Below are 25771 nucleotides of genomic sequence, written 5' to 3'. Positions count from 1 at the left end.
AGCTCCCAAGGTGCCCTCAAAGATGCCAGGAAAAAACTCTGCCAGCTCCCTCCTGACCGTGAAAGTGAACCAGACCGAGCGCGGCGGAGACGGGGGGTTTCTTGCCCTGCTTCATACTGCAGTGATCAAACAGAAGGCTGCCCACCAGTACCCTCAGTCATCACCAATCACATAATTCACTTCACTGTACATCCCCTTTACTCCATTTTCCCCCTCCCATCTTCTCCTTTACCACCCTCAGCCCCTCCCAAATCATAGAATCATAAACTCACAGAGCGGTTTGGGTTGGAAGAGACATTTCAAGGTCATCTAGTGCAACCCCCTGCCATGAGCAGGGACACCTTCAACCAGATCAGGTTGCTCAGAGCCCCGTCCAACCTGACCTTGAATGGTTCCAGGGATGGGGCAGCGACCACCTCTCTGGGCAACCTGGGCCAGCGTCTCACCACCCTCAGCATGGTGAAATAAACAACCCATCCCTGCTAACTCTTGACCATTGACCCTTGTTTTCCTGATACCCTTTTTTTTTTATTAGTTATATGGTTACCTTGGTAATCCTCCCCTCAGTCTGCTAAGCATCTACTCCCTTTGTCTTAATTATCTCCAAGATCCAGGCATTTGTCACACCATTATCTCATGAGTGCAGGAGCTGGACAAATTCATTCAGGACACATCCGTGGCTGTTAAATGCCATGACCTGATCCCAGTCCCAGGGAATGAACTGGCCATGGGAGCGGGGAAAAACCATGAAGAAACACAGAAGAGCCCAATGCAAGCTCCTGGGGGCAGAGCAAGAGGCTGGGGGGCAGTTGCTGTCCCACTTCTAGGCTCTTGATTTGCACTTGCGGAGATGCGACAGGCTGTTGCTCATTTCTGGTGCTTCCAGCTGAAATACCAGATGGGGAAGAAAGGGGCTGACGCCAAGGCACTTGCTCCCTCTGGCCGTCTGCTGAGCCAAGAGGGGACAGATGTGGTTTGAACCACAGCAGCTACATCTCCCCATCCAGGCCAACCATCACCCGTGGGTACCAGCAACTCACTGGGGTAATTTCCCTGGTCCCTGGGGGACGCTGGCTCCCAACGCCTGCTTCAGGGCTGCTGGGACCACGTCGCAGCCATTGCTTTGAGGTTTTCCTAGCTGCCTACCCACCCCTGGTGCCCTCTCTTCCCCACACTGCCATGGGGAGGATGTCACCCTCTCTTGGATGAAGCCACCGAGGAAGGGGGCCATCACGGAGCCTGATACCCATGCGCCATGTTAATCCAATTAACATAACCAGAAAGCAAAACAAATCCCCTCCCAACGGGCCAGCACCTGATTTATCAGCCGCTGCCCTGACACATTCCTGGCAGCCCCGACTTCCCTCTCTCCCCATCCCTCCTCCTTCCCTGCTTTCTGTCGGCAGCGATGGGTCGTGGATAATTTTAGGAGCCTTGTGCCCAGCTGGCTTTACCCTGGCTCCAGATGTCCTTGGATGAATCCACCGTGCTCCCAGCTGGATTTGCACCAGCAGAGCCAGTCCTGGGTGATGCAGGGCTGCCTGCTTGGGGGTGCATTTTCCTTCCCCCAAGACTTTAGCTACCCTGGGCTCTGGATTTTGAGGCTGTTTGCTGGCGATGGCAGCTTCGGGAGGTCCCCAGGCTCGTCTCCAGCAGCCGACCATGCCAAGCAGCTCACGTGCCTCGGAGAGGGCTTGGCCTCGCAGCACAGAGGGGCTCTGGGTCTTAAATAACGGTGTCACCAGGAGGGAGGATGCCTGAGATCCACCGCCCGCCTGGATCCACTCGCACAACTCCCTGGGTGGGATGTGCTGGCTCGCAGCAGGTCTGGCGGGATGATTGCAACGGTCCCATCTGGCCGTCAGATCTGCGCACGTCATGAAAGTCCTCATCCCGATGGTTTTGGAAGGTTTTTCTCCTCTGCTGATGCAGCGAGCAGCCCAGCCCTGTGCAGGCAGGCGGGTGAAGCAGGGGTGCATCTGGGCTGGGGTTTTCTTTCCCAAGTGTAAACCCCAAACCCTCTGGGGTGGGGACCAGCTTGGCACGGTGTCTGCAGTGCTGCTCAGCCTCTCCCAACTGCCCGTCCCAGTGCTCCTCCGTCCTCCACCCCAGCTGCTCCCTGTGTCCCATCCCACCAGCTCTCCCTGGGGATGGGACCATCTCTGCTCATGGAGCTGCCTGCATGTAGCCAAGAGGCGATGTTCTGGTGGCTGATGGACCACAGGGCTCACTACTGTGGGAATAGCTCTGAGGGATGAATGCCAAAACCTAGGAGCCAGCAAACAGGATCAACCCGACGATCTTCCAAGCCCAAGCCCCGTTTCTAAGCCTAGGCATTAGAGAAAGGGAGTAAGGGACAATATGTCTCTTCCCTGGCTGCCTTCTCCCAGTCTCCAGCTCTTACGGAGCAGATGAGATTGTCTGTTGCCCATGGTCATCCTCCACAAAACTTAGTTCCCTTCTTAGCCTGTCATGCCCTTGACCTCCGCGATGTCCTGTGGGATGGTCTTCTGAGATGGTAGAAGAGATGAGATGAGATGAGATGAGATGATGAGATGAGATGAGATGAGATGAGATGAGATGAGATGAGATGAGATGAGATGAGATGAGATGAGATGAGATGAGATGGTGGCAGAGGACTAGGCGGCTGCACTGTAGCAGCTGATTTTAAGGAGGAAGGGCAGCTCCAACTCAAATCCCACCGAGAGGTGCCCTGAGCGGGCAGCTCCCATGTCCCTTCCAGGGTTAACAGAACTGAGGTGGGGCCCTAGTGTGGATTATTTCCCAGTATGCCCATAAAACCAGAGCAGATGGAAGTTGTCGTAGCTGCCCCCGCACAAGGGACCTCAGCCGAGCTGTGCCGGAGCCAACGTGGGAGAAGCAAGAGATTTCATGTCAGCAGTAGTTTTGCTCCAGTGCCATTGGTGTGGGACCCCTTCCCTTCGGAGAGGATGCCTGGGGCAAAGTCAGGGTGACGAAATGGGAGACCTTGCCTCGGTGGCTCCCACTGCAAATATGTCCAGGGTTGCTTTTAGTTTTGCTTGTGGTGGGAAAGCATCTGTTTTGTTTAAGCAAGTGGTTTTCAGCAGCCCAACCTTTGCTATGCTGGAGTGCAGCAGGGGAGGGAAGAACTTGACCCGAACCCAGGAGCATGGCTGGGTCATACAGAGTTTTCGCTGCTGCTCGTCCTGGGACACCTGGGACCTTTGGGAGGAGATATGCTGGTAGAAAAACCTCTTTGCCTTGACACTCCCACTGCTACCCATCAAACTCACCATCACCTCTATAAAGCCATGGATCTCTGGCAAGCTCTGCTTTCTGTAACACCCTGTAGGCTGAAATTAATGGTATCGACTTATTTTAATACATTCTCCATTAGTTCTTTGTTTCAGAAGGGTTTGGGTGATATGGGGCAGCCTAAACATACACACATTATTGCACTTCAGCAAACTGGCATGGCTTGACCTCCCCCTTGCTCTTTTGGGGCACTGAAAATCAACGGCTGTACTTAATACCATCCATTTATGCAATCAGGTGCTTCCTATTGCTTATTTATTTGCCCATCTATTAATTTTTTCAAACTCCAGCAGGCAAGAAAGCAGATTTAAGAATATGTAGTTTTCCGCTGAGGGTGGTGAGACACTGGCCCAGGTTGCCCAGAGAGGTGGTCGCTGCCCCATCCCTGGAACCATTCAAGGTCAGGTTGGACGGGGCTCTGAGCAACCTGATCTGGTTGAAGATGTCCCTGCCCATTGCAGGGGGTTGGACTAGATGTGCCTTCCAACCCAAACCATTCAATGATTTAATGGCTGTTGTGTAACGCCCTTCTTTAATGCTATGGGAGTGAAAACTGTTTCACCAGCCGTCCCAGCCCCTTCACACAGCGCACACCTCACCTGGCTCCTGCCCCGTGTTCGCCCATGGAGCAGCTCTTGAATGTTGCTGGACCTTCTCCATCATGGACAATCCTGCCTCTCCCCGGGCAGACAGCATCCCTGCTGCTCGTGGTTCCTCTTGTTCCCACCCGAAAATGCCTCCTCATTGTACTCAGCTCTCCTGCGTGTCCATTGTTCTTTGCATCCTTTTGTTTTGCCAACTGAGAACAGGGTCTAGGGTCCATCCCCACGTCCTCTTAGCGCCTGGAGATGTGTATCACCTAGGCAAGAGGAAACCCAGGGCAAGCTAATGCAATATTTCCCTGTCGTCTCCTCCCAGCACCTGACCATCTCCAGCTTGGGATGTTTCCTGAGCTTGCTGTGGTTCATCTGCTCAGGAACCCCCTGATTTCTGCATAATATTTGCAGATCCTAATTACTCATTCATTAGGACTGCTAAACATCCCCCCTCTTCCCCTCCTGATCCTTTTGCATTACCACATTGCCTGTAGCCCTGGCTGGTTGTTTGCTTTCTGCACAACTGTGAGATTATGACTTTTGGGGTTTCTAGGAAAACAGTGTTTAACAGTTTCCAATTATCGCCCTGGCTTGGTAGGACAAAGACCAAATGACCCCTCCAGGCCCCTCTCTGCCCTATTTTCTATCATCCCATGAGTCTTTTTTTTTTTTTCTGTTCAAATTCTTTCTTCCAATTGATTTAGCTCATAATTGTTTTCAGCTTTGCAGACTTGGCCCTTTGCAGGCTGAGGAATATAACTCTATTACTGGGTTGGACTTTCTGCTCGCTCACAAGAGTTTACACTGCAAAGCAATTACCAATGGCTAGTTCCTGATGAGATCAGTGATGCAAATCCCCTCCTAAAGCTTCATCTCAGTATTTCCAAAATGCATTTCTTTTTTGTTTGTTTTTTTTTTCCCCCTAATGTTATTTTATTGGAGATGTCACAACTTTTGGTCAAAAGGAAATTCCAGGAGACTGGAATTTCCCATAGAGTCACGCTCAAGGTGGAACAGCTGGAGCAGCAAGGTGAAGTTTTCTGGCACGTGAGACAAGTCGATGTAGTCGTGTTTGGCCTTTAAAATCCATAGATCATGGAGGAAGGCTGCTGGCAAGCTCCCGCGCTGTCACTTTGCTCCTGTCTGCAGGGGTCTGTGTTGGTTAGAGGTCCCTGGACACCTGATAAATGCTAATGGCTGGAGAAGGGTGGGTGGGTGCATGCACACATGCATCTGCTGCACGGCTGCGAAGCTGGGGCACGATGGCTGCGCTCCAATACCTTTGTGTGTTTCAGGGCCACCAGGACCCAAAGGAGACCAAGGCAATGAAGGGATGGAGGGTGAACCTGGTCTTCCTGGCCTGCCTGGGCTGCGAGGTAAGGAACAACTCGTCCGGGGTGCCCATAACCCTGCAAGCCTTCACCCAAAGTCCATAGAGTCAACGGGACACCTCCTGGTGACTTCCCAACCTGTCCCTTGGGACCTCGCTGGCTATGCACAAGCCTTGAAGAACAACAGGATTAACGTGCTGCCCCATCTCCAGACAGCCAGTCTTTAGGGGCAAAAAGTCTGTCTCATCAGGACAGCGAGAGCTGCAAGGGTCCAAAACCTGCAGGTTGATGCCCCCAGGCTCCTTCGACACAGCCACCCAGCGCAGGGGTGTGCAGGGGCTGGCCATCACCCTGTGCTCACTAAAACCAAGCCCTTACAAGGTACGAGGGCTGGCCCTACTGCCTGCACCCCCCTGGCAGCACACAGGGACCCAGCGTGGGGTGCCTCCAGCCTGGCAGGGTGGACTCGGCCACTGGCTGCAGCTCTGAGGCTTTTTTTCAATGTGAAGAAAGCCAATATTTTTTCCCCCTTCTTAATTCCAACCATTGGTTTTGAGAGAAATTCAATTAAAAAAACAACAGAAGACACCCCCCACCCTGAGGAACAGGACTCGGCTTGAGCCTGTTTCTAATTTTAAGCCAAACCTAGAAATACTGGCTTTGCATCCGAGAGCTAGGGATGGCACAGGGGTGATGGAGGATCGCTTTGGTAAGGATTTTCTGTCCCCAGGAGGCTCTTTCCTATTGAGGCAACAGGACCCGTCCTGCCAGGGGCATGGACCTCCTTCTCCATCCCAGAGGATGTCCAGCCCTGGCTTCACCTTGACTGCTGAAGGCACAACCCACATAGGACTAGCGGTGTCAGAGTCAGGTTCAGCGCCCCGGCCCCGTGCATCTGAGCTGCTGGTATTAGGCTGGGCTTAAAACCTCATGTTTTGGTACCCCGTTTCCCCCCGCTCCCTGGTGGGCGGCAGGACCAGCCAAATTAGGCAGAGCCAGCCTGGAAACCCAATCGCTCTCTGAAAGCCCTTCTCAGCGCTGGCTGCCCATGCTCCTTTCACCGACGGCTATATTTTTTTGCGTTGACAGATTCATGGCTGTTTTTCTTGGGTGTAACAAGCATCAGAAATATATCGTCTGGCTGCTTTCCTCTTTTCTTTCTTTTTTTTTTTTTTTTTGTTTAAACAGAAAAACAAAACAATGTCTGGAGGGTTCACCTTCAGGAAGAGTTGCTGAAAGGGCCACTATTTTTGGGTCTTACTCTGTCTCGCTTTCTCTGGTGCTTTTCCAGATGCGGTTGCAGCACCAGCCCTTTGGATATGGGAAGCTCAGGTTCAGGTGCAGCCAGGCATTGTAAAGCATCCCTGGTAAATCCCCTTTTGCACAGCGGATCTACCATCCTGCCTCTGTCCCAGGTCCTCTACCCAAATACGAAACCACGTTGTGACATGCTGCAGCATCCCCCCAGGAGGGAGGCGAGGTGTTGGCCAGATGCAGCAGGGAAAGAGTTAAGCCCCACACCATGTCCTCTGGAGCTGGTGCCCAAATTCCTCCTGGCACCTTTTTTTCCTCTTAAACCAGAGGAAACTACTGACTAAGTTTGGAAAAGCCCAGCCCAGGAGGGGCAGAAGGCGCAGCGCCCAGGGAATCCGGGGGTCCCTCTATACGGGCAGGGGAGACCAGCAGCATCGCGCCAGGCAGGGGGCTGAGCTCGGGTGCTGGAGGAGTTTCACCCCCAAGGAGCTTTGGATCTAACCCAAACTCAGGCTCGGGCTGAGTCTCTTCTGGGTCGATTTGGTGGGACCAACACCAGGTGCCACCAGAGCCCATCACCAGCACAGGGGTCCCTCCCTCCACCTCCCCTTGGTGGCCCGCAGGGATGGAGGTCACCTCCAGCGCTTGGCTGTGTCCCCTACAAAGGGAGCCCAAGCTCCCAGACTAAAGCTCCCACTTCCCATCTCCTGGAGCTCAGGGGTGCTCAGGTAAGGGGTTTTAATCCAAACCCTTCTCCAATAAATAGCAAACCCACCTGGTCAGCGTGCATGGATGCGAGGGACCTGCAGCTCAGACTGGGCACATCGTGACTCCTTGGGGTCTCTGCTCCACCCTGGCTCCTCACTCTTCCTCCTTGGTCACCAGCTTTGGAGCCCAGTTACCTTCATCTGAGCCTTAAGATGCTCAGACCTGCATTAGCACCAGCCTGTCTCTGGGTTAAATCCATCCCGTATCCAGGGGCGGGTGCAGAAAGAGAGGATAGGCTGGACTCTCAGGTGCCTCCTGATGGTCCCCGACTCCTGGCAAAGAACCAGAGACCGACTGGCACATCTGCTGGCAAGCAGGACACGTGTGTGTGTGTGTGTACCTCTGGTTTGTGTAGGTCTCGGTGGCAACAGGGTCATTTTGCATCTTTGTCCTCACTGCAGGGCTACCCGGGGAGAGAGGACCACCAGGACCACGTGGCTTGAAAGGGGACCAAGGAGACCTTGGCCCTCCCGGTCCAGTGGGGATGCGGGGGTTCAAAGGTAAGGACCAGCCTCTGTGCATGCTCCTGGCTGGGTCGTGGGGTCTGGCTGGGCTTTTTGGGCAGCAAACTGGCTCTGGAGACCGTTGGGATGAGGGGCAGCGTCATGGGTGTGAGAGTGGTGGGTCCTCTGGCTTGGGACCCTCCTGGGGCTCCTTGGAGGAGAGGAAATCTTGCTGAGCTGGGGGCGTGCACATGAAAAACGTCTGCACGGAGACCTTTCCACCAAGGCACAGCGGTGGAGAGAGTTCGGCTTGGAGGGAGAGGAGCAAAACGGTTGGGTTTGTGATGCTCCTGCCATGCAGCGGGGCTCGGCTCAGGCAGCGCTGCCTGCACCAAGCCCTCACCAGAGCCCCGTGAGGACCTGCTGGGCTGCCCTCCCACGCTTGGCTCCGGCAGGGTTTTAGGAATAGCCTTGTGTTTGTTTTCTGGTGACCTTTTCTGGCTCGCTGTGGTTTTGCAGCACCTCGCCACACCCCAGCTAAGAGCAGGGAGAAGCTGTGGGTGTAGGAAGTGGCCACGCACCTATTTTAGCAGGACAGATCTGTCCCAGGACACCTTTTAAAAGAAGTTCCGTGCTGCAACCTAAACCAGGATGGATAATCCCAAACCATGATCTTTGCTGCCTCAAAATTCCTTGTGGGCAGGGGGAGGCAGGAAGAAGGCAGCCCAAGGAAGGGACACAACCCTGGGCAGAGCTGCCCTGGTCGCCGGTGGCCAAAGTGGTGTATTCCTCTCATCTCATGCTTGTGGATGATGTTGGCCTGCGACGTGGCCACGCTGGCCACCAGTACCTGGGGCCATGGCCACAGACCAATGTCCGGGTCTGGAAAATGCCTGGAACCTCCAGGCTGGGGGTGTTGCTGTCATTTCTTCCAGAGGTCCCATGCATTATCTGTCTTGCAAGCTCTCGCTTTCATGCAACAAGCTCCTTGGGTGAATTGCATGTGTGAAACCTGAAGGAAAACGTCCTCTTTAAGTGTCCTCTCTCTGGTCTATCTGCAAAGTTGGCATGGAGCTGGCAAGCTGGCCAGAGTTTGCGTCCAATTTTCTTGTACGTCCTCCAAAGTGCTGGTCGTTGCCAGGGCAGGGGTTGGGGTGAGACCCCCACGTTGCGTCTGGTGGCCCATCCTTCACATGCAGTAGCCACAGCAGTGGACATCTCCTTTATCTTGCATGCCGCCAGAAAGCTCCTTGTAGTCTAGGGGCAGGAGCACATCTGCCATCCCTTCTCCTCTTTGTGGTGTCTTTAGGAGAAGGACTTTTCCTAGGGACACGCCATCTGCCTCCCAGTGCCAGTGCCTCCTGGTGCAGCCCCAGGGAGCTTTAGATCCAGGTAGAAAGGAGATGCAGGAGATGAGATGCTGCTGGTGGCCTCCTGTAGCAAGGGAGCAGCATGAAGCTCCCAGAGCTGTGGCCCAAGGCAAGAAGGTTTTCTGCAGGATTAGCACCCATCTGGTCCTCTTTCCTTCGAACCCTCGCTGCTGTGATCACCCACCCTACTGACACGATGGCTTTGTTCATCCCACCGCTTTCCCAGTCACCCCAGTCCGGGCACAAGCTGACCTCCTGAGGACCATTAGCTGCTGGAGATGGCTCTCCAAGCCACGTGGCTGGTTAGACAGCATTTATGCAGTGCTGTGTAGTCTTGAAGAGCTCTGCTGGGTGTTATTTCCATCACCCCATCCCATCTAACTGGACGCCCAGGGTTTCTGGTATGATGTGGCTGGGACAAGTCTCCATCCTCCCACCAAGGCAGAGGCTGCCAGTGGGGCACAGAGCCCTACGTGGTGCAAGAATAAAGAAATCAGCATTTCATGCTTGTTTTCCAGTGCTCTCTCTTGGGTTTTTTGGAGGTAACTCTGGCCTGCAGGATTGCAATAACGTGTTGTGGGGGTGCAGGACTTCATCTGAGCTGCGGGGTGAAAACGCCTGGTCTGATGCTGCAGAGGTTCAGACGAATCCCTGGATATGTCCCTGGCACAAGCCTTGCAAAGGCGTGAGCGCTGCAGGGACGGGTGCTAACGCAAGGGAGACATCGGCGCCGAGATGTTCCTGGCAGCACATCAAACGCCGAGGTCCGCCAACCAAAACCACAACGCGCTTCGGGACCGCCGTTTCCTTTCCTTCCCCGGAGCAGAGGAAAGTGGGCTTTTCTCACTGGCCGGTGCCAAGCACTCATTAGACAAGCAAATTATCCCGAGGAGCCTGGGCCAGTTGAATTGGGCTTCGGCAGACGACCAAGCCCTGACGCCAGATTTGTTCTGCAAAGCGCATCCCTAGGGGACGGGTCCCTTCTGGAGGGAGGAGGTTGATGGGCTCCTGCAACGCATTTCCACCCTGCGGTGCTGGGTCAGTGCTGAGATGTGTTAACAGACCCCGTGGTGGGCACCACAGCTGCAGCAAGAAGCTCTCTGGAGACACAACACAGAGGATGAAGCCTTTCTCCAGTGCTTACCAGCCCAGGAGGTGGTGAAGACCACCCCCAGCACAGCCCCTGCCTTCAGGGGAGAGCCGTGGCCACGCCACAGTAGTAGAGCATCAACCCCCACAAGCTTGGTGACCCTTCCCCAAAGCCAGTCTGCATCTCAAGCCCCCTTGCCTTGGGAGACGAAGCACTTCTGCTCTTGGTTTTGGGAGGCAACGGGTCAGACGGCATGCCAAAGGGTCGGCGGATCTTTGCCATGCGGTACATTGCTTCTGGCTATCATCCTTTCACTGGTGTAGAGTAATCCCTGTATCTGAGGAGACCTCTTGGCTTGAAGAAGGTTAAGCTGTCTCCAAGGCTCCACCAGCGGTGGCCTTGATGCACCCCCTTCCTTGGGCGTTTCTTGGAGGCGTCCTTGGTTTGGGGTGAGGATGACTCCACGGCAGCAAAGCCATCAGGTGTTCCCCCCAGGGGCATGAACCACCCCCAGGTCCCACCAGAGCCCATCACCAGCACAGGGGTCCCTGCCTCCACCTCCCCTTGCTGGCCCATGTGGACGGAGGTCACCTCCAGGGCTTGGCTGTGTCCTCTACGAAGGGAGCCCCAAACTACAGCCCCCGTTTCCCACCTCCCAGAGGTCAGGGGTGCTCAGATAAGGGGGTTCCATCCAACCCCTTCTCCAATAAATAACAAACCACGCTGGCAGCAAGCACTGAATTTCTACGGTTTATAGGATTCTCTGAAATTTATAGGAAACAGACACTGAGCCAGGCAATGGTCCAAGCCCGAGCTTTAAGTAAAGGCCTGTTTTTCTGCAGCACTAGTCTTACACATCTATAATGACTTTCTTCTGAGCACAGGAGAGCTATCAGTTCCCTGGGAAATGCAGCCTGTCGTGGGGTGGGGGGCATCTGGGGTGGATGAGCCTCCTCACCAAAAATCCCGAGTCAAACCATCTCGCAGAGATGGTCTGACCTGGTCAAGGGCTTGTTTCTCCTCTCCACAGCAGAGTCATGAGTATTTTCCCCTGTTGGTATTTTCCTATCCTTGATGCATTTTCCCTCAAAATTACCCCAGTGGAGTATTATTTTCCTCATTTCCAAATGGGGAAAATTATTCTGGAAAGTCAGTGTACATCAGTCTTCTTCACTCTTCCGTGGAGAACATCGTGCAGGGAACACGTTCAGGAGGAAACAGCAGTAACTGAGCCAAGGTAGGGATCGCTAATTTATAGATAAATTTGGGGCAATAAGAGAAGTCCCCTTCCTAAACACCATGCGCAGGCAAGGAGGAGGTTTTTGGCATGTTGCTGAAGGCAGAACATGTTTCTGCCTGTGAAGATGGGGCTTTGGCAGCTTCTCACGGGGCTTGCTCTGAGACCGTGGTGGTCCACCTCACCCTGCAGACCCAGGAGCTCTGTCCACCTTCCTCCAGGGATGTCCTCTCCCATGAGCTTTGCAGGTTTTGTGCCCTACCTCTCTCAGGTGATGCCCAGGAGCAGGACTGAGCTCCTGCCATGGGAAGAGCTGGGGGTCACTCGTCGTGTCATCTGTGCCAAAATTGTGTGCACAGTCCAGAAAAAAACACTGAGCTGCACTGATTCACCCACAGTGGGAAACGGCCGAGCGAGACCTTGGCACTCGTTGGGTGAAGGCGCTGGGCAGGACCTCCTGGGAGGACCAGCAGTGATGCCAGCTCTCCTGAAGTCGTGGGCTCTGTCCCAGCCCCAAGGCTGTCTCCTTTCCAGCTCACAAGGGCTTTGTCCCCAGCTAGGGATGCTCTCCAGCCCTGACACCTCGGGGAGCTGGGCTTCACCCCAGGGTGAGGTCAGCAAGCTGTGCCACTGAAGGGACTGTCCTCTCTGCTCACCGGAGAGCTTCTGTGAAGAAAAGAGAGGTGGGAAGAAGGGAAAAAGAGAAAAGAAGGAGAAGAGCCTTCCAGGAGAGCAAGGAAATGAAGAGGCTTGGAGGACTGCACAGGAAAAGCCAAGGTGGATGGGGAAGGATAAGCAGAGGGGATGGGATGTGTTTTAAAGCACCCGTGCAAGCCTGTTGACATCATCTGTAAAGCGCTTCTTTCTTTTAAAGGGCCTTTCCTCTGCCAGATGTATATGAAGCTAAAAAAAAAAAACCAACAAAAAACCAACCCAGTTTAAGCCTAATGCAGTAGCACAGGTCAGGGTTGGGGAGGAGAAGCACACCTAGAATGGCGTGCTTTTGGTCAGACCCACTAACCCATCCCAAAGCAGCATCGACTTCGATGATGGGCTTTTCCCCAGCCGCGTTTGGGATGGGTCCAGCCACAGAGCCCATTGCGCCGGCTCCTCCTGCCCCATCCATAACCTGTTCCCACTCCTCAAGAGCCCCCAGACCCATTGTTAACAGCTCAGCATCCTTAAGCTGAACCCATCTGCTGCTTTTTTGGAGACCCGGGTGCACTCTGTTGGCTAATGACACCCGCATCGGGGCTTCCAGGCGAGCAGCATCTGGCCCTGAAGATGTGCTGCTGGGCACCTCGCTCTGCCTGTGCCAGGAGCCCCTGGTTTCCCCCGTGGCATTCCCAGCTGCTGGAGAGGTCTCACCACCGGCTCCACTGCTTTCTGCCAGCCATGCCTCTTCATAGAATCACAGACTCACAGAATGGTTTGGGTGGGAAGGGACCTTTAAAAGTCATCCAGTCCAACCCCCTGCCATAAGCAGGGACATCTTCAACCAGATCAGGTTGCTCAGAGCCCCGTCCAGCCTGACCTTGGATGGTTCCAGGGATGGGGCATCGACCACCTCTCTGGGCAACCTGTTCCTCTTGCAGCAGTGCAGTACAGTTTCAATTTGTGCTGAATTTTTTTGCCTTGTTTTTTTTCTTAAGGGTTTCTAACCATTTCTGGTGGTTGAGGTCTCCCACACTCAGAGTATTTCCTTCCCCTGCAGCATCTCTGAAGTCCCCGACTTGTCCCAGTTGCTGTCACCTCCCCGAGAGCAGCAACGATACAGCAGTTATTTACTCTAGGAGTTTCAGCTCACAGCGTTTCTGCCCAGCACGGCTGATATATTCCTGTCCCTCGAGCTCCACCTTTCCACCTTCACCTCTCTCCATCATCCCTATAGGATGCCCTATAGGATGCAGCCCAGACCCTGCAGGGAAAGCACTTCTGCTCTGGAAGAGCCGGATTTTTGGGGACAAACACATAAGAACCATAACTTGCTTTCCAACCCCCTTTTCTCGGGGCTGGGGAAGGAAGGTGGTGGAGAGCATGGGCCACTCCAGCGTCCCAGTACCATCACGTGCTGGCGAGCAGCATCTCTGGCCTCTCTCCTGCTGCTCGGGGGGCTGTTGTCATCTGGTTCCCATCAGCGGGGCAGGCTGCAGGCAGCTTTCCTCCATCTGACACAGCTGCGGCTGCCCAGGGGAGCAATCTCGCCTTCCCAGAGCCTCCAAGTTAAAGGGCAAGAATTTCCTGCACGCGGGGTGTTTTTTTTGGTTTTTTTTTTTTTTTATTATTTTATTTTATAAGACATTTCTGAGCGTGTGTATCTGTGTTGTTTGTTGTTCTTACACGGAGACAAAAGAGGAGGATATGTCGAAGCGAGGCCGTGCCGCAGGGCTGGGGCTCACCCGGAGCATCGCTGGCCGGAGCAGCCTGGAGCCTTCTCCAGCCCCTTCCCTCTGCAGCCTTGGGTCAAAGCCAGGACCAGCAAAACCAAGCCCACAGTCCCACTCAGGACAGTGTTTTCTGTGGTGCACACCAAAGGAAAACACGGCTGCTGCCTGCCAGGAGCAAAGCCGGAGTTTGGGCAGGGGTTAAGGGAGGTGGTGGGATGCAGGCAGAGGCAGCCCATGCCCGCGAGCTGCGGAGAAAGCCAAGCCATGACACAGATAATTATTCAGCTCATTATTTTTATATGGAAATAGGCGTGGTTTTTGAAGGCAGCCTGTTTACCCAGCTGGTCTGAACCCTCCAGCATCGTTGCTTCTCAATGGATATGGGGTTTGGGTTCAGCAAATCTGCTCATGAGGAGGTACCAGCTGGGGGCAGGAAGGGTCGATGCTCCGTCGAGGCTGTGGGAAAACACATCCCTGTCCCTAACCCCGGCAAAATGCAGCATTTTGAGTCCCAAATAGGGGTTTTCAGCCCCAAATTCAGGGTTTGCTTTCCTTTATTCCTGCTCTGCTACTGCCCTGCAGGAAGGGCTTGGCTGTTCAGGGTGGGGGGGTAGCAGAGGGGGTGGGATGGTTGGAGGGACCACCAACCCTCCATCTGCTACAGGACATGCATCCCAGGAGGATTTTGGGAGGGTTCCCCATGTTCCCATCCTTACCCTGCACCCAGATTGGGGGGTATTGCACAGCTCCAACCCCCCCACCGAGGGGGGACCCAGGGCTGGGCCCCCCCACAGATGCAGAGGGAAGGAGCCACTTTGGGCATGAAATACAAACACACAGAGCCCGGGGAGTGGCTGGCCCCTCGCGGGATAAATCCTGCATGAAGCTGTGTTTTCCCAGGGCCAGGTTGGTTTTGCCTTTAAAAAGAAGGATCCTGGGAGAAGGTGGGGGAGTGAGAAGGTGGGTCCCATCACCTTGCAGCATGGCTGTGGGGTCAGGAGAGGGGCTGACAAATAATTTGCTGCTTCGTGCCTCAGTTTCCCCAAACTGATAAAGCCCTCCAAGAGCTACAGACACACAGCATTACCTAAGAGCAAGATATCCAGTAAAAATCTGATTTTAGCTAGATTTATGCCCTGTGCTTTTTCTTTTCCCAGGTGACCGAGGCCCGAAGGGAGAGAAGGGGGACCGAGGCGGCAGCACAGGTAAGCGCTCGCTTGCAGTTGTCTCCCCGGTGCTCTGGGCATGGTTTCGGTGGTGTTTGGAGGGGTTAGGAGCCTACGGGGGAAACAAATGCCTGCTGCAAAGTGGGCATGAAAGCAGTGGTCGCTGCTGGGATGAGGCTGCTAAGCCCCGTGCTTGGGTTTCCCTGTCTGAGCAAGGAGGAGCCGGCAGGGACGTGGGAGAGATGTCAGCAGTGTGCAAGGACCGAGGATGCTCGAGGAAAGTGGTCGTGATGTTAAGGCAGAGCCAAGCAGGGGAAGCATCTTGCTCTGCAGCCCCAGGAACCCTTGGCATGACAAGACCCCAGCCAGGCTTTTGGGGTTGGACTGAGGATGCCTGAAGCTGGCTGGGAGTTTTTGCTCCCCACTTTTCCCCAGGGAACAAACAGGATCAAGCTCAGGGCTGAGCTCGCCCACCCGCGCCAGCGTTTTGCTGGCAAACAGCATCATCACCAACCTGGGGCCAGCCCAGAGCTGGCAGCAAGAGGAACGAGGGGCTGGAAGGATACATCTCTTCCACCCATCGCCCCACGGCAGGATTGGCCCTAGGAAGCATTTTTCCAGGGCTTAAAGATGGAAATGCCCATTTGGATGGAGGCACCTGGGCTACACTGTGCTGCCAACCACGGCCGTGCCCAGCTTTAGGGTTTCCTCTGGGGCCAAGACTAACACGTGCCCACTGATCCCCAGCATTGGCCTCCTGGGGTGGCAAGCCAAGAAATGCCAGGGAATGAGCCTGGGGCTGGATCCTGCCCACCCTCTGCTGCGCTACGGCTATGCTATGCAAGGAGCTTGTCCCTGAGATCCATGGAGATGGTTTCCTCCAAGCTTTGGATATCCCACCTGCTTGCTCAGGGACATTCCTCCTTGGGGACATCCCTCCTGCCACCCCAGGGACATCCCTCCTGCCTCAGGTGCCCATGGAGGGGCTCCAGGTCCCTGCCACCAGCCACCACAACACCCTAACGGTGCCAAGCAAGAGCAGGGACGTGGCAGGGTTAGAAGGGGAGCAGGAGGGAGCACCACGGTGGGATGTACCAGCACCCCAGCAAGGACCGAGGACCCCAGCCCCCTCCAGCCACTGCTTGGTGGGTAAGCACAGCTGGTTCTCATCCGCAAAGTACAAATGATGGGGTATATCACTATTTAATTTCCCGGGATAGACATACCCCACATCTCCCCCCTGGAAACTTGACGTTTGCATCCATGTTCCCCAACCAAAGGGACCGGAGCGGAGCAGGGGCAGCGGGAGAGGGTGGTGGGGAGCCCAGGGAACTAGGGGCAGATGGTCTCCATTACGAAGGGGGAGATGATATCTCAGCCCAGCTGCAAAGAATCAGGCCCTTGTTTTCTCGGCCACCAGGAGTTATTTCCCCTCTTTCGCTTTTCCTTTCTTGTTTTGCTGTTTTGGGGGGATGGGCGGCAGGGAGGTGGAGGGGTTTGAAAGTAATTGCTGCAGCAAAACAAATGCACACCCACAGGATGATGCTTTCAGGGTTTATTGGAAAGGGAAGGGGCCAGGGAGCTGCTCCGAGACCGACAGGGCTGGGCCACTTCGCAGGCACGGGGCTGCTGCAGGCAGAGACCACGGCTGGGATGCTCCTCTGGAGCTGCAGACCAGGAGGGCCCGTTCCTGGACAATTTTCTGGAGCACAACCCGCTTCGGTCCCGGTGCATCTCCCCACGGCTCCGCCAGCTCGCCGGGGCCAGGACCCGAGCCCAGCCCCGGCTCCAGCTGCAGCTTTTGCAGAGTCCCCAGGGCTCGTGGGCACGGAAACAGCCCCGGGCTGGGCTGTGGGGCCGTTATGGGCAGCTGGCACTGGTTTGGGAGGAGACTTCTGGGTTTTATTATCTTTTATTAGCCCTCTAAGCAATGCTTGTTAGAGGCTAAGTGGAAGGGTTGTGGCCAGGACTTATGCGGCTGAGCTCTGTGGCTTTATTAGCAGCCCTCACCCTGCTGATTAATGGGAACGTCCTGGTCGTGCCTGGATCTGTGCCCTGATTGCACATCTCTTCCCCTCCTCGGGGAAGCAGTCTTCGTCTTCCAGCGCTCACAGGCTCTGATGAGCATCCAGCGAAGGGCTGGGGTGAGGACAGACTCATAGGAGGGAGGAATGAGGACTTTGGGATGAGCAACTGGTTTGGGTTGGAGCTATGGAGCTGGTCCTGGATAGGATGAGCAATGAGCTGATGTTGGATATAGGGAGATGGTCCTGGATCGTCAGTCACCTGCCTGTTCTCCAGGCACCAGGGAACGTGGGCAGCTTTGGAGGCAGAGCTGGATGGTTTCACGGAGGGGATTATGCCTGGTGGGGGCCTCCACGCCCCATTTAGCTGTTGCTTTCCCGTAGCCATCCCAGCCCTGAGGTGGCAGCACCCAGGGAAGGATCCCCTGCCCCAGGATGCTCCAGGGTGCAAGAGGGAAAATGGTCCCGAGGCCACGGTGTTCCCTGGTGCCGGGAGAGCAAGCAGGCAAGGGACCCCCCCCGGCTGCCGTGGTGCCGGTGGTTGGGGTCACCAAACATGCGGAGCCGGGAAGGTGACACTGCGTGTCTCGCCACCTCAACCTGAGTGGAGAAGTGCTGGACCCTGGGGTTTCCCTGGCCGCATCCCACCCTCCGCTTGCTCGCCTGGAGCAGGGAGGCTGGGCTGGCTCCCTAGCAGGGGACACCAGCGCTGCACCCGGCACAAGCTTGGCTTGGTTGGAGCAGCTCTCCGGGCAGCGTCCGCAGCTCCGGTGCACGAGTTCGACTCGGAAGAGTCGCTTCATCCAGCCCTCAGATGACACCATCCCTGGGGTGAGCCAAGGCAGCTGCCTCAGCGAAGATGCTCAATGGCTGGGAGGAGACATCCCACCCAGAGGGCAGGGACTGGTCGAAGATGAAGGCCGGCAGCATCCCAAACGAGCCCCTCTGCTGAGATGGGATGCCACCCGTCCGGGTCCACGGCAGGGCTGTGAATAATATCAGCGGGATGGTTCAGGGACAGCAGGAGATGTTTCCTGGCTCCTCGGTGAACCTGATGCTCTGCCCAGATCCAGGAAAACATGCTCAGGGTTTCCAGACCCCTTCTTGAGCCTGACCCCGAGCGGGTCCTGGAAGTGGGACACCGGCCGGTGCCGAGGCCAAGCAAGGACTGTGCTTTCTGGAGGTCACTGGGAGGGGTGGCCCTGTTCCCACTGGGAGCGAGCCAGGGAAAACCCAGAGCCTGAAACACAAAGAAAACAAACTTTTGTGCAGGTCCCAGCCAGCCAGCAGTGCCAAAACCCGTTGCATCTCTATGCAGCAGGTCCCAAATGCTGCTCTGGTCTCTAAATGTCCCATTAACCCTTCACCTCCCAGCACCAAGAGCCTGGGTCAGGTCGGGACACCGCTTCACCAGCCTCGTGGTCACCAGCTTGGTTAGCCAAGGAGCCTGAAGATACCTCAGCCAAGCACGGCTGCCTGTGACATCCCACCACCATGGAGTTAAAGCAGATGTTCGACCAATGTCAGGTTTTACCCAGTGCTTGGCAGCTCCCTCTGCACCAGTCACCTCTTCGTGAGGTGGAGACATTTTGGGTTCATCACTTGAGAAGCTGCCATGGTCCATGTACCGGCAAATTCACAGACAAGAAGTTTTTGTTCCCTTTTACATTGCTGGGACTTTGGTGGCGGCTGTGGTTGTCATGGTTTCGGTGGCATGGAAGCGTGGTGCAGCCCCCCAACCTCCTCTCCACCAGGGACCAGCATGGGATGTAGAGGATGAGCTGGATGGAGCGTTGATGGTCATCCAGGAGGAGATCTTGGTCTGCCTGGAAATGCTTCACACAGCAATCCAAAGCCCATTTATCTTCACATTTGAGAAGTAATATCCTTGAGCATTTCTAATGGGAACGTGTGTTTTGATAGCGAAAAAAACCCCAAACCCAAATGCTGGCTTTGAGAAAATGTCTTTAAATAAAAATCTGAGCAGCTGCAATACAACCTTGTTTGGGGGAGCCCAGCTCCACCCTCGGCTGCCGTCCCAGCCCGCGGTGAGTCACGGAGCGAGCCCAGCTGCCTGACAGTGATTTTCGCTGTTTGACCCCTTTCTCATCCCAAATAACGGGATTTGTGGCATGTTCCTTTTGCTGGGTTTCCTTGGCTGGGGGTGGAGGGAGAACCGTTGTGGTTTGGTTTTGGTACTGAGCTCCTTGGTCGTTCCCCTGTCAGATAAACCGCCAGCAGCTTCTCCCTGGCTGAAGGATGAAGGGCAACCACGCTTGTCTCCCCTAGCAGGAGAGTGGTGATGGAGGGAGGGAGGTTGAGCAGCCGCAGAAAGGCAACTGGGAGCGGAGGGAGCAATGCCACGGTGGGGAAGAGGACAAGCCATGTCCCCCCACCCCAGTTTGGCATTTCGGACCAGCGTGAGCCTCCCCTCACTGTCCCCTCAAGCATGAAGTCAGGGTCCACCTGGGCAACCTAGACTTGGTCCAGGGTCCTGTCTTGAGGCTGGAAGAGTCTCCCAATCACCTGAGATTCCCTTTCTAGTCCCTTTTGGAAACTATTTGTGTCCCGGTTTTGCTGGCATCTTCCTTCTCCCGCACGGTTGTTCAGATCTCTCTTCTCGTTGCAAGCCTGAGCTGTCTCCGTTTGGTCTCACCTTGATGGCTTCAGGACCGATCCTTGCTCGGCGCCTGCCCTCTGTGCAGCACTTTCAGGCTGCAAACAGGTTTCCCGTCTTGGCATGGCCATTGCAAGGCTCAGCCTCCTCCCACAAAACCCTGGGTTTGATGGGACCCCTCCAGCACCATACCCAACGCTGGTGGGATCTCTCCAGGTCTCCTGGAGGTGCATCACCCAATGCTTTCTGCAGCCACGGGCACCCCGGGGAGGGCACAGGAGGTGGTCCAAGGCGGGCAAGGGGCAGCACTTGGAGATGCCACCATGTCCCCTCTGACCTCCCTCTCTCTTCCCGGCAGCAGCCGCCGAGGAGGGGATGATTCGGCTGGTGAACGGCTCCGGCTCTCACGAGGGACGGGTGGAGGTCTTCTACGACCGGCGTTGGGGCACGGTGTGCGACGACGGCTGGGACAAGAAGGATGGAGACGTGGTGTGCCGGATGCTGGGCTTCCGAGGCGCCGAGGAGGTGTACCGCATGGCCCGGTTCGGCCAAGGTAAGATCCCTTCACCTCTACCCCCACCTCGCCCAGCATCCATATCTAAGGCCAGCCCATAAATAAACCAGAGCCCCCCCAGAAATGAGCCTGGAGGCAGCCAGCATGTCCCCCACGAGCAAGACATGGGCCATGATGGCCCAAGAAGCTTCGGTCTGGCCCAACATCAGTTTATTTAGCACAGCCAGCCCCGGGTGTCTGCAAATATTTTGGCGTTGGCTTGCAGGACCGCGTGCAAGCACATCGCTGGCGCCGGCCCAGGCGGTTCCTTCCTCTGCTCCGGCTCCCTTGGCGCGCACGCCCTGCCGCACGCTGACTCAGCACCGGAGAACCATCCCCAGGCTTGTTGTTTTTGAACGAACGCTTTGGGTTTTTCAGCCGGACGTGACTTTTGAGATCTATTTTCTCTTTAGAATAACAAAAGGAAAAAAAAAAAAAAAAAAGAAAAGCTTTTAAAAACATAGGGGAAATGTCAGGAACACTTTGGCGGGTGGAGGGGTGGCCTTTGGCCCCAAACCGTTGGGTTGGGGTGTTTCTGCCCAGGCCAGCTCTCCTTCCACGTAGGCTTTTTAACTCCTTGAGTTGCCTTCTCTCCAACTGCTCGGGGCTGCCAAGGAGATGATGGATCCCACAAGCAGGTAGCCACCATGGCCATCATCTAGCCGTGACCACGCCAGTTGACCACACTCTGTGAGTGCAGCTGGACCCTTCCAAGGTTTGGTGTCCTTCACACCAGCCTTGGGACACCTCAGAGCTTGTTTCACCACCATTGCCCTGGCTACCCACACCCAGGTTTCTTCCTCTGTCTCCCACCCTCGTCTCCCACCACCCACCCAAGCTGCTACAGCCACTTGGGATTCTGGCACACGCATCATCCAGAGCCTGTGTTGGGGCATGGGCTTCACTTGGGCTGTCCCAGCTGGGAAGAGCTGCTGCTCCTCCTCCTGTGGCTCCCTTGGCACGGCAATGAAAGCACCCAAATCCCCCCAGCCAGCAACTTGTGGATGCTCAGCAGATGCAGAGGTGCAGCCCTAAGGGTCCTGCCATACCACGGTGCCACCTTCGGACATCCTCGATGGGGCAGGAGGACCCCATCCATTCCCATGGAGCGTGGTACAGCCAGTGCCTTGCCACGGCCACAACCCGCTGCGTGCTGGTGGCTGGTGTCTCTCCTGGGGGTGTTTCCTCCAGGACAGGGATTGTGCATCTCCAGGGGCTCGGTAGCCCCCAAAATCTGGGGCTACCCCACTGCCACGTGCCAGATGGGCTGTGCTGCACCCATGCAGGCAGAGCTGGGGTCCGTGTTTGTGCGGGGGCAGATGGGGAGACTCATGGAATCACAGCTTGGTTTGGGTTGGAAGGGACCTGTGAAGACCTTCTAGTCCAAGCCCAACCTGCCATGGGCCCATGCTGACCTGCGTGAGAGGCTGGGATGCAAAGTGTAAAATTAGAGGAGCCAATATTTGTTCCTGCACGTGAGGTGTCCCAGCCAAATTGGGGCACCCAAATGTGGTTTTAAATGGGGTTCTTCTCCCCTTCGAGCATTCAGGTACAACACGATTGGACTAATCCCTAACATCCATATTACTAATTACTAATCATAGGAAAACTTTGGAAAGCAACTCTATTTTTGCAGCTTTTTTGCTGCTTGTCTATTGATCCAGACGTCCCTAGAGCAAGTCTTGCTCAAGTTCCTGATCTGTGATGCCAGATGATGCTGGAAGGGTGTCAAAGCCATATCGGGGGGCTATCAGATGCTGCCATTATCTTGGTTGTCCAGGGGCATCCTTCATCTCTGTGGACAGCTTGAAGCTTCCAAGAAGCAAAATCCTTACTTCTAGCACTTTAGTTTGTTTTACTTAAGCATGAAAAATGCAAAAATCTCCAGTAAAACTCCACTACCTCTTTACATTACATTGTATAATGTGAATGAATATATAATTTAACAAAATTAATACAAGTTACTATAAAGAAGGATCGATATAATAGTTCGGGGAGGGAATTTTCATAACGGATGAAGCCTTTTGCTCAAGAATGGCTTGAATTCTGCTTTATCCTGGTGGTGCAGCGATGCACCTGCCCTTGGTTGGAAGGGATCCACCGAGGTGCCGATGCCGGTGCCGGTGCCGATGCCGGTGCCGATGCCGGTGCCCACCGATGCTGCTCACTGGGTCCCTGTTTTTGCAGGCACGGGGAGGATCTGGATGGACGACGTCTCCTGCAAGGGGACAGAGGAGAGCCTTCTGCGCTGCAGCTTCTCCAGCTGGGGCAAGACCAACTGCGGCCACGCCGAGGACGCCGGCGTCAAGTGCCTGACGCCGTGATGGGGGGGATGAGACCCCCAGTCTGGCTGTGGGGGTCCTGGGGGGCTCAGCCTGCCCTGCGAATCTCACTTGTGCTTCCCGAAATGGTTTTATTATTAGAGAAATAAATGCCTTTTTATTATTCTCTACTGTGGTGGCACAGCCATGCTTGGAAGGGGGGATGCTGTTCAAAGAGTGGTGGGGATTCACGGGGGTCCGGGGGGATGCATGGGGGGGTCGTAAATACAGAGCCTGGGTCTGGCTCAGCCCTGGTTCAAGAAGCCCCTGAGTGCTGGGGGGGGGGTACAGAGCACCCTGGGGTGCCTGAGCACCACCCCCCCAGCCCACCCACAGAGTGTCCCCCCCCCAAGGGCTTGGGGCCCCCCCAAAACATCCCTTCAAGGGCTTGGAGACCCCCCAGAGACCCCCCCAAGGGTTTGCGGACCCCACGGAGACCCACCAAGGGCTGAACCCCAGGGTCACCCCCCCCCCCATGGCCTGGGGGGCCAGCAGAGACTTCCCCCCCCCCCCCAAAAAAGGGGTTGGCAATGCCTTGGAGACCCCACCAAAGGCCTGGGGACCCCCCAGAGACCCTCCCCTCCAGGTTGAGGACCCCCCAGAGGCCCCCTCAAGGGCTCGGGGACCCCACACAGCCCCCCCCAGGGGCTTGGGGACCCCACAGAGACCCCCCCACACCCCGCTGCCCTCTCCCATACCCCCCAAAGCCTCGGGGACCCCCAACAGCCCCCCCCCCCAAAAGACTCGGGAGGCCTTTGTGCCCCCCCCCGCTTGGGAGACCCACCCCAAGCCCCTCCCAGCCCCCACAGGCCCCGCCCCCGCCGAGATTTGACTCCGCCCACCCGCCCCCTCCGCGTTCCGCCGTGCTTTGTCCGCCCGCGGCCGCCGTAGCGGGGAGGAAGGGGCGGGGTTCCCGCGCGGAGGATTCAAACGGCGGCGGCAGGTAACGGCCCGGGCCCCCCCGACCCCTGAGGTGGGACCCGGGAGGCCTCTGCACCCCCCCTCACCCCCGAGGTGGGACCCCAGCAGCCTTCTCCTGTCTCCCCCCCAACCTGGGACCCCCCCTCACTCCGGAGATGGCCCCAGCAGTCCTCTCCTGCCTGCTCCCCCACCCTGGGATCCCCCCTTCACCCCCAGCAGTCCCCTCCTGTCTACCCCCCCAACCTGGGACCCCCCCTTCACCCCTAGCAGTCCTCTCCTGTCTCCCCCCCCCCCCCCACCCTGGGACCTCCCCACTTCACCCCCAGCAGTCCTCTTCTGTCTCCCCCCACCCTGGGACCCCCCCTTCACCCCCAGCAGTCCTCTCCTGCCTGCTTCCCCACCCTGGGACCTCCCCCCCCCCCCCCCCCCCCAGCAGTCCTCTCCTGTCTACCCCCACCCTGGGACCCCCCCCTTCACGCCCAGCAGCCCTCTCCTGTCTCCCTCCCCCAACCTGGGACCCCCCCCCCCCCTTCGCCCCCAGCAGTCCTCTCCTGCCTGCCCCCCCCACCCCCTTCACCCCAGAGGTGGGACCCTCAGTCCCACTCCCGCCTTGGTGCTGGCTGTGCTGAGGGCTGGGGTGGGGGGGCTGTCCTGATGGAGGCAGCCTGGGGACGCCCCCCCACGCCAGCTCCTTCCCTTTGTGCCACATCGCTTGCCAGTTCCCTTAGGGCACTGGTCCCAGACTCTTGCCTGACTTCAGAGCCCCCCCCACCCCCAAACCCGTTACGGGGTTCATTCCCCCCCTGCGAGTCGGCCCGGGGGGGGTCAGCCCTGCCGGGGACACAGCGGTGACAAGCTGCAGGGTGACACGGGGGAAGGAGGGAGCCCACGGAGCTAGGCATGCTGGAAAGGACATCCCTGCTTCAGCTGTCAAACCCGCTTGCTGAGCAGCGCCGGGAGAAGCTAAATTAGCAGTTGGGAACTCCCAAAGGGTGTATTTCATGTAATTTTATGTCCTTTGATGTGCTGTCGTGGTATCTGTAATGCCGCTGCGTGGATTAGGGCTTGAGCCCCACGCAGCTCATCCTCCTGAGTGGTTCCCTCCAGCGTTTTTTGGGGTGGAGGTGTAATAAAGTCTCTCCTCTCTGCTGTAGGGATCAGGACAGTTTGCAGCGATGGAAGCCTTCAAGTCTCAAAACAGCCTGGCCCACAGGGAGAAATCTGGTGAGTCGCATTCGGGCGTGAGCCCTAAATCTTGCCAGGGGGGCTGGTGGGGAAACAGAACGCTTTGGGGGCTCTGTGCTTTGCCATGGGGGTGGGGGGCAATGGGTGTTAAACCGACCTGTTGGGGTGGGTGTCGTGGTTTAACCCCGGTGGGCAGCTCAGCACCACTCAGCTGCTCGCTCGCTCCCCTCCCCGGCAGGATGGGGGAGAGAATCAGAAGGGTAAAAGTGAGAAAACGCGGGACCTGAGATAAAACCAGTTTAATCTGTAAAGCAAAAGCTGCATGCACAAGCAAAGCAAACTCAGGAGTCCATTCACCGCTGCCCATCGGCAGGCGGGTGTGTTTGGCCATCCCCATCCTGCGTTGCGGTGACTTGGGAAGACAATCGCCATTGTTCCGAATGTCTCCCCTTTCCTCCTCCTTCTCCCCAGCTTTATTGCTGAGCGTGACATCATATGGTCTGGGATGTCCCTGTTGTCATTTGGGGTCAGCTGTCCCATCCGCGTCCCCTTCCAACTCCTTGCACACCCCCAGCCAACTCACTGGCAGAGCAGTGTGAGAAGCAGAAAAGGCCTTGATGCTGTGCAGGCACTACTCAGCAATAACTAAACCGTCCCTGTGTTATCGATGCCATCTTCATCACAAATCCAAAACCCAGCCCCATACAAGATGCTGTGGAGAAAATTAATTCTATCCCAGTCAAACCCAGTATGGTTACTGAGCCCAGAGAGTAGATACGAACCAAAAAGCTGCGTCTAAGATCAGGCTTGAGTATAAAACATTGCACAGTGCTTTACAGAGAGCTGTCCTGGGTGAGAAACCTAACGAGGGTAGTAGTGACAGCTCGGTGGGACTGGAGTTTGAATTTGGTAAGATACTGGGGGGAAAGGGGGTTTGGAAAGGAGCTTTTCTAAAAATCCAAACTCCTTCCGTATATAGCACAGCGCATACGGTAGAATCATAAGTGTGATTTGTAATTAGACCATCAGAGCTCCTAGTGAGAAGCTGCTACTTGCTGTTTGATATGCAGTATGGACTCATTTGCGAGGCTGGGTTTCTCTTTTCTTTTTAGATGGGGGGGCAGTTTCTGTCACCATCCCAGCCTCTCCCTTCATGCAGAAGCTTGGATACGGCACTGGGGTCAACGTCTACTTGATGAAAAGGTACCTGT

General features: G+C 56.1%; 2 protein-coding genes across 4 annotated transcripts in view; both read left to right on the top strand.

Annotated features, from left to right (window-relative positions):
• The window catches only part of SCARA5 (scavenger receptor class A member 5), a 37198-nt gene extending 14633 nt beyond the window's left edge, over positions 1–22565 (top strand). For 2 of the 3 annotated variants that reach the window (XM_075048861.1, XM_075048860.1), the window contains exons 5-9: positions 5189–5269; positions 7648–7746; positions 14931–14978; positions 19939–20133; positions 22321–22565. In XM_075048861.1, coding sequence (XP_074904962.1) covers positions 5189–5269; positions 7648–7746; positions 14931–14978; positions 19939–20133; positions 22321–22457 — 560 coding nt within the window. In that variant the 3' untranslated portion in view covers positions 22458–22565. The remainder of the gene's footprint in view (positions 1–5188; positions 5270–7647; positions 7747–14930; positions 14979–19938; positions 20134–22320) is intronic. The other variant, XM_075048862.1, reaches the window with a different exon arrangement.
• A 762-nt stretch (positions 22566–23327) lies between these two features.
• The window catches only part of PBK (PDZ binding kinase), an 11376-nt gene continuing 8932 nt past the window's right edge, over positions 23328–25771 (top strand). Inside the window, exons 1-3 of the mRNA XM_075048859.1 lie at positions 23328–23397; positions 24530–24599; positions 25673–25763. Of these exons, the coding sequence (XP_074904960.1) occupies positions 24551–24599; positions 25673–25763 (140 nt within the window). The 5' untranslated portion in view covers positions 23328–23397; positions 24530–24550. The remainder of the gene's footprint in view (positions 23398–24529; positions 24600–25672; positions 25764–25771) is intronic.

The sequence above is a fragment of the Buteo buteo genome, chromosome 17 (genome assembly GCF_964188355.1).
Source record: "Buteo buteo chromosome 17, bButBut1.hap1.1, whole genome shotgun sequence".
Lineage (NCBI taxonomy): Eukaryota > Metazoa > Chordata > Aves > Accipitriformes > Accipitridae > Buteo > Buteo buteo.
This window is presented reverse-complemented; position numbering and strand designations above follow the sequence as displayed.